We start from the raw sequence: 7,544 nt of genomic DNA on the forward strand, positions 1-7,544 counted from the left end.
TTTATTAAACGGGTCGGGTTCGGGTTGAGGTATGCTGACCCGTCAACCCGACCCGATTGCCACCCTACAGACGACCACGATGTTGAGCAAAAACGCTCATGTTCAGCATGACCTGATCTGCTTCTGACGAAGATATATCATACCCCTTTTTTTTGAGATTTCATTGGTGCAAGTTGTTTTTTTTGGCAAATCTAACTCGATAGATGTGATGTACATCATTCATTTAGTGAAGATAAAAGTTTAAATCGTTGAAATTCGACGTTCAGGATTTTTTAACGATTCAAAATTCAATGATTGACAATAACACAAATCTTGCTATTTAAAAAAATCATTTTTTTGATAAAAAAATGTGGTCCAAAGGCGTTTCATATTAAATTGACCATGTTAAATAAATCGTTATATTCGATCAAAACAGGTTCAGAATTATAAAATTTAAAAGGGACACGAAGATAAGGGGGGGGGGGGCAGGAATGAGTGAAACTGATCCTAGCCAATCACATGACAGCATTGCATGGAATTGACACATAGCAACAAAATTGCAAGCCTCACATTAAATACTGTGATATGATTGGCTGCCTCACCTCACCTCACCTACCCAGGCACTTAAAGCTTGGGTTTGACTGACCCGCACCAAACCGTATAGGGTCAGGGTTTGGTAATAATAAAAAAAGGTCTCATTAATATTTGGGTCAGACCAAAAGGTCCAATTATTAGTATATGAAGCTGGGTATGGTTTGTGAAATTTCATACCAGACCTTGGTCCGATCCGATTTCCGATTAAGATAGGTGATTTTTTCAATATAAAAAGATAAAAAAATATTATTTTACATGGTGTGGATCTGTTCCAGTTCATGTAATCCCTATAAAGTCCGTGTATGGTTTTGCGTATAGAAGACCGATAGGAACCAGGTCTGGATCTGGTACCCAAACCTCAAAACATATCTGGATTCGGATTCACCTGGGACAGAACCAGATCCGACCCGTTAACACCCCAAAGATTAACATCCATTGGTCGTGTAACTCAGGAAGGTGGTGACGTTGAATAATGAAATAGACACACCAGAAGACCGATGGAAAATCAACGGAAGGAGAGGGAGAAGAAGACGGGATGGATCGTTGAAATTTCCACCAGTGCAGCATTACATAGGTATGAAAAAAGCGCCACCCATATGATACTGAGAGGGAGAGATGCGCCGGACAACATTTGTGGGAAAAAGGAGAAAGAAGAGAAATTGCAGGTGTTTGAGGTAAGCAGAAAGCCAATACAAGAGGTTCCTTTATTTCTTTCCCCCTTCTTCTTTAGGCGCCTTTTTGGTGCTTATCTTCCCTGCAAATTATGCAACTCAGCCGTTTTCTTCAAAAATCATTTTCTAATTGCACCTCTCTCACTCTCTCTCTGGGTGTGTGTGTGTGTGAAGAGGGTGAGCTCCCTCTTGGTGATTGGTCAAATCCCCATACAAAGGGATGAGTGATTATGTAGGTTACGTTGGTCAATTGCATTCTGTTGCACAGTGTAGTTTAACAACTTATGATGTTGCCCTTGTGGATCAGTGGTTGCATTTGAAAACCTTTTTATGTGCTCTAATGGATTTCTTTTTATTTCTATGCATGTAGCACTTTCAATTGAATTAGGTTTTATCTTTTCATGTTTACCAGGGAACCAGTCTGCCAATCTTCAATAGATTTGAACATGATATTTCTTGGGTAATTAGACAGTGCCACTTCTGTCAACATTGGACCCTCTTCAAGTGTCTCAGGTATCTACTTTCATTCTTCTTTCCTAGTTGTAGCAAATTTGAGAGTAATTGTAGGGCATGTCCGGTACGGGTCTTCTTATTTATCACGACCCTATAGGGTTTGGTTCGGGTTGGGTCTGGGTAAACCAGAGCCGTTGACACCCCTACTGAAGGGATCAGTGTTAATCAGTTAACGTGTTGAATTTGACCCCGAACACATAACGATTTGAATTTGGTTTAAAATTAGCACAATTTGATTATAGTAGAATTCCAACTTTATGTTTACATATAATTAAAAAACTTCAAGAGCATTTCCAATTGCGTTTCTCATATGCTCTGTTTAGCAACGGGTAAATGAAATTCTGATGGCTTGTATGTGTGTGTGATATTAGGTGCTTGCTTGTTTCTGTTACAGTTGAAGAACTTTGAGGATTGTGAGACAGTAAAATTTGAGATGGAGAGAAAGATTGAGGTTGAAGAAAGAGGCACTTCTCAAGGGAAAGTATACATTGCTTTAGGAAGCAAAGTAAAAGAAAACGAAAGAAATTTGAAATATGCACTCATGACTTTCAAAGAAGCAGAGTTGGTAATTCTCCACATTCATACGACACCGGATAGGATGCCCGGTCCAAGTAATGACTCTTGTTCCACATGAATTCTCCTTCCTTTCTGTATATATCTAGAATACAATGCACCTGCTTGAACGCTTGCATGCATGTGAGAAAGTCAGAAAATAAGAAATTCTCGATAAAATCGTGATAGACTCAAACATCTCCTTTTTCAACATGTTGCAGGCTTTTATTTTATTTTTTTCTGTATATAGAAATATATCACATATGCAGAATTATATTAATGTTGCAAATCCAGGTACTGGGATTTTCTTGGCAAGGCAAAATTTTTGGCATTTTGTTTTCTAAAAGATCTTGGGAAAATAAAAGGGTATAGAAATGTTAAAAATAATTAGAAGAAAATACCAAGATTAAGAAGTATCATTATCGTATTAATTTTGGATGTTTTCAGAACAACACATATTTGCAGGACTATGTTGGTTTTTGAAAATATTGTGACAAAATCATTATTTTCAAAATATCGCAGTTATGCATTACTGTGTCTCCTTTTTTTTCTGACAGAAGATATTCATCACTATATGCATATACCAAGATTTTCCTTGTTTATCAACTTCTTTTTAAATCTAGTAAGGTTTTCCTTTGCCAGAGAACGGGATCTATTACTATGATTATAATGTGTGTGTGTGTGTGTGTCACCTGCGTGAGAGAGATTCACTCAAATACTTTCTCCTTGCAGTGGGAGGGAAGATCCCCTGTTCAAGTGTTGCTAAACAGGAAGTAAACACATTTAGACAGAAGGAGCGTGTGAAGATGGAGGAAGCAATCCAACAATACTTGCACATATGTGATGTAGCGAAGGTAAATGTCTTAACTTTGTATAGTAAGCGTGGATCTTTCATGTGACATACAAAGGGCTAAGCATAAGCTTTGAAACCATCTGTTTATTTTACTTTTGCCGTTTCTTGGGATGTGGGGTTTCACCAACTTATCCAGAAATGCGGGATAAAACAAGGACATTGCTCATAGAGCAGAATGTGGTATCTAACTCTTTCAACAGTCATATCCAAATATTCGGGGTTTGGTAATGCGGAAGCCAACCCCATGATTCCCATTACCAATGAAATGTGCACAAACTGATCCTCACTAGAAATCGTCTGTTTCCATCCAAATGCAAAATCTATGTTTAATATGGCATTTTTCTGTAAGAAACATTAGTTCTATATCTGGTTACTAGGAAGTTGGTGTATGCATCAACACAAACCCAGACCATTTCACTTCTCATACTGCCATTTTCTCCGTCTTTCTTTGGTTCCTTTTCTCTATAGCTTTTGTGTTTGGTTAACAACGATTTTGTTTTTGCAGGTAAAGGCTGAGAAGTTAATATTGGAGTCTAAAGATATCGGAGGCAGCATTGTTGAGTTGGTGGATCAGTATAACATTAAAATGCTTGTGATGGGAGCAGCTGCTGACAGAAGCTTCAACAAGTAAGAACTTTTAAAGTCCTAAGTAGGCTTAAAAATCTCATGCATTAGGATGGATAGACATCAATTGAGATACTCATATGTCACGCAGGCTAATGTCCGAACCCATGTCCGACAAGGCACGGTATGTGAGCTCTAAGGCCCCTTCTTCATGCTGGATATGGTTCATCTGCAATGGAAACCATATTTGCACTCGAGAGGCTTCAAACACCCTAAAATTGAACAAGAACACTCCTAGGAGAATTCAATCTGAGAAGGAGCCCCGGCCTCCTGTGGAGAACAAGTTCAAGCTTAAGCCTTATATAAGCTTCCCTGCACCTTGGGGTAAGTCACAAGCAGGTGCAATTTCAGACTTGGTGAGAAATGATTCTGGTGTTTCTTCTGTCTTTTCAAGTGAGAATGGTGCTGGTCCTTCGGATGCATCCACCCTTACAAGGGATGAAGATGATGATGATGGTAATGATAATGATACTGATGCTGTTTATACTGAGGTAAAACTACAAATATGAACTGGGAATTTTTCAAGTTTTTAATTTAATATGACCAACTAATCCTAGCAAAATTCTCTCTCTAGGAAATAGATGATAAAATGGCCCAGCTATCAGCTAAGAATGATTTGCTGCACAGAAGAATTGATGAGCTAATGAATGAGAACACCTCACTCCAAAGACGAGTGGAGGAGCTGCTGGAGCAAAGTGGACGATCTGCCTACCTATCAACCGAGAATGCTGCACTGCACCGAAAAGTCACCGAGCTATCAAACACGAACCTCTCGCTCCAGAGCCAAAATGCTAGTGCAGTTGACACTCAGAAGCTGCTTCAGGAAGCACAGCTCGCTCTCGCTAACGTCGAAAGAGGAAGGCCTGGGATCTCGAATTTTCTCGAATTCAAGCTCAGTGAGCTGCAGCAGGCCACCAATGGGTTCGACGAGAAGATGAAGATTGGGGAAGGAGGGTTCGGAGCAGTGTACAGAGGGAGACTCCGTTACACCATGGTTGCTATCAAGAGGCTCAATCCTGAGAGCACACGGGGGCTAGCTCAGTTCCTGCAAGAGGTAAATAGTAACTTTTGATTATATCTGATATGCCTTTGAACTTTTGTCAAAGTGTCCTTTAAAAGCCCCAGCTTACTTCCCAAGAGACGGGATCAGGTGTTTTGGGGGTACCCAGGCGTTTTAACACAACCTTTTTCTTAAATTAAGATTCAAATTTTGCAAAGCAGGTGCCATCAGACAACTGCAATACAAAGAGTATTTTCTTTTCTAAGATGCACCTGACCTGCTCACAAACATCAATGGACTTGGCTTGGATTTCGCTGAAACCATGACACACACACTTGTGTGTGTATGGAGAGAGAGAGAGAGAGAGAGAGAGAGAGAGAGAGAGAGAGAGAGAGAGAGAGAGAGAGAGTAATTGGCCTGTCTTAACCAATTTGAGTACGAACTCAGTATAGACCATATTATTTTAGGACAATGAAGTAGATGGCCCTTAATTTTCGCACAATACCATAACTAGCAGCAAACAAGAAAATATCAAATATGGTCAAGGTACTTTTTCTTGTCTGTTTTGATCCTTTATCGCCTAAAAAATCAAGCGCCTTAGTTGAAATCATAGCACCTGATTTTTTCAAGAGACAACTTAACATGTCACCTGATTTTTTTTAGGTGACAACTTACATGGTGCATGATTTTTTCAAGAGATAATTTAGACAAGTGGTTTGACCAAGGCACCTAATTTTTCAGGCAATAAAAGGGCAAAATCATGAAGAAAAAAATCAATTGGCCAGATTTGTCATATTTTCTAATTCACGGCTAATCTTGGTATTGTGCCCAAAAGCGAATGCCATCAAAGTCTTTATCGGCATTATTTTTTATGGCTTATTGTGTTGGTTAGGACAGACTGATTACTAGACAAAATTTTAGCTCATGTATTGTTGCAAGCTTAATGGCCAAGGTTTGATTTTTTTAAGTTTCTCTGCAGTAGATGCTTGAGGTTTTGTTGGTAATAGTATCCTATTCTTGTTTGTTTGCATCTCTCTGGACTTAAGTTTAAGGTGACAAGCTTGATTATGTAATTTATAATGATAACAAAGATATGTCTGAAATTTCAGATAGATGCTCTAACCAGAGTGAGGCATCCACACCTGGTTGCGCTCATCGGCGCTTGCTCTGAAGAGCGATGTCTTGTCTATGAGCTTGTTGAGAATGGCAGCTTAGAAGATCGTCTCTTTGGCTGCAACGGGGAGGAACCACTTTCGTGCCGGGACCGACTTCGAATTGCTGCAGATATTTGCTTAGGTCTGCTGTTTCTTCACTCTGTCAGGCCCCATGCAATGGTCCATGGTGACTTGAAGCCTGCTAACATACTTCTTGATGCCAACAACAGAGCCAAGATAGCAGATTTCGGGATCTGTAGGTTCCTGCCCGAACCACAACGGGAGACTGCTGCTACTGTTTGTAAGCACACAGATCCGAAGGGCACCTTGGAGTATATGGACCCTGAATTCATGACCACTTGCGAGCTAACCGTGAAGTCTGATGTTTATGCATTTGGCATCATTATCTTGCAGTTACTGACCCGAAAACCCGGGTTTGGGTTGGTGAAGCATGTTGAAACTGCATTGAATGATAGAAGAGTGTATCAAGTATTAGACCATGGTGCTGGAAAATGGAACACCAATGAGGCTACCAAACTGGCTAGTTTGGCGCTGCAGTGCTGTGAGATGAATCGGAGGTGTAGGCCCAATTTGGGGTCCGAGGTATGGAAGGCACTTGAACGATACCAGTAGTGTGACAGGTCTACACTCTTTTTGTTTATACCGCTGGCTTAGTTTCAGTTTGAATTATGGGAAGGAGGGAGTAGAATTCATCTTTGTTATGATGTAGCATCATTGAACTGCAACAGAGAGGAGCCTGGGATTAAAAGTCTTATTATGTGAATGATAATCAGTTCTGGAGAGGGATGTGAATAGTTTCAAGGCTGCAGCGGGATTATTTTATCTTTGTAATATTGAAAACAGTTTACAAAAGTTAAATCTCTCTCTCAAGGAACATAAAAGATAATGAAACATACTGTTTAACGTGGTTCGGTCAATAAACCGATGTCTACAGATAGTTCACCCACACTCAAAAAAATTGTGTAGGTGTTTTCCCTTAAGATGTATTTATTAGTTTACCTATTCAACAATTCAACTATAGTTCCCTTGTTGCTTTAGGTAACATGTTAGAGTCTTGATTCTTGACACATTGAGTCTTCCAATATTGGATTCCCTTTAGATGCCTTGATAATTTTGGACTCTTCAATCATTTGTTCCTCCTTGTCACTCTTGGACTCTCCAACCGTGTGGGCTTCTCTAGATGCTTCCAACGAATGAGCTCCTTCTTCATTGAGCACGTCATCCAAGGTGGGTCGATGGACCTATGGATCTGCATCCTGTAAATCCAAAACAGATCCTCTAACTTTCCCCCCCAAGCTCAACGGGCTCTATTGCATGATGAGCTTGGATCCCAAGAGACCAAACCGAGTAGAGGAGAGGGGCATGGTGAGGAGGTCAGCAATTTGTTCATCTATATAAAGGTAACAAACACGAGTTATCCTTTGGTAACCATATCACATACGAAGTGGATATCCAGCTCAATGTGTTTGCTTTCGGAGTGCATAATAGTATTGACATAGAGATAAGTGGCACTGAGATTGTTGCACCAAATTGTTGGAGTTGTTGGTGAAAACCCAAGTTCACGCATGAGGTAGCCAACCCAC

At 40.1% G+C, this 7,544-nt stretch overlaps 1 protein-coding gene across 2 annotated transcripts; it reads left to right on the top strand.

Annotated features, from left to right (window-relative positions):
• Positions 1–1,083: 1,083 nt before the first annotated feature.
• LOC149813335 (U-box domain-containing protein 33-like) lies at positions 1,084–6,819 on the top strand. Of its 2 annotated transcripts, none has more exons than XM_089991599.1 (8): positions 1,084–1,247; positions 1,657–1,757; positions 2,152–2,368; positions 3,042–3,163; positions 3,668–3,789; positions 3,878–4,277; positions 4,361–4,840; positions 5,896–6,819. In XM_089991599.1, the coding sequence occupies exons 3-8, from the start codon at positions 2,191–2,193 to the stop codon at positions 6,571–6,573; spliced, it is 1,980 nt and encodes a 659-aa protein (XP_089847725.1). In that variant the 5' UTR covers positions 1,084–1,247; positions 1,657–1,757; positions 2,152–2,190; the 3' UTR covers positions 6,574–6,819. The 2 variants fall into 2 exon arrangements, with proteins under 2 accessions (XP_089847725.1, XP_089847726.1); XM_089991600.1 differs by having other exon boundaries at positions 1,167–1,247; positions 2,129–2,368.
• The last annotated feature ends 725 nt before the right edge of the window (positions 6,820–7,544 follow it).

This window comes from Nuphar pumila, chromosome 16 (assembly GCF_984573655.1).
Source record: "Nuphar pumila chromosome 16, dmNupPumi1.hap1.1, whole genome shotgun sequence".
NCBI classification, from domain to species: domain Eukaryota; kingdom Viridiplantae; phylum Streptophyta; class Magnoliopsida; order Nymphaeales; family Nymphaeaceae; genus Nuphar; species Nuphar pumila.

Excerpts from the sequence above, each read along its gene's own strand:
- LOC149813335 (XM_089991599.1), top strand. The coding sequence starts at position 2,191 with ATGGAGAGAAAGATTGAGGTTGAAGAAAGAGGCACTTCTCAAGGGAAA. Across the intron at positions 3,164-3,667 it reads ACATATGTGATGTAGCGAAG|GTAAAGGCTGAGAAGTTAAT; the intron begins GTAAATGTCTTA and ends TTGTTTTTGCAG. Across the intron at positions 4,278-4,360 it reads CTGATGCTGTTTATACTGAG|GAAATAGATGATAAAATGGC; the intron begins GTAAAACTACAA and ends TTCTCTCTCTAG.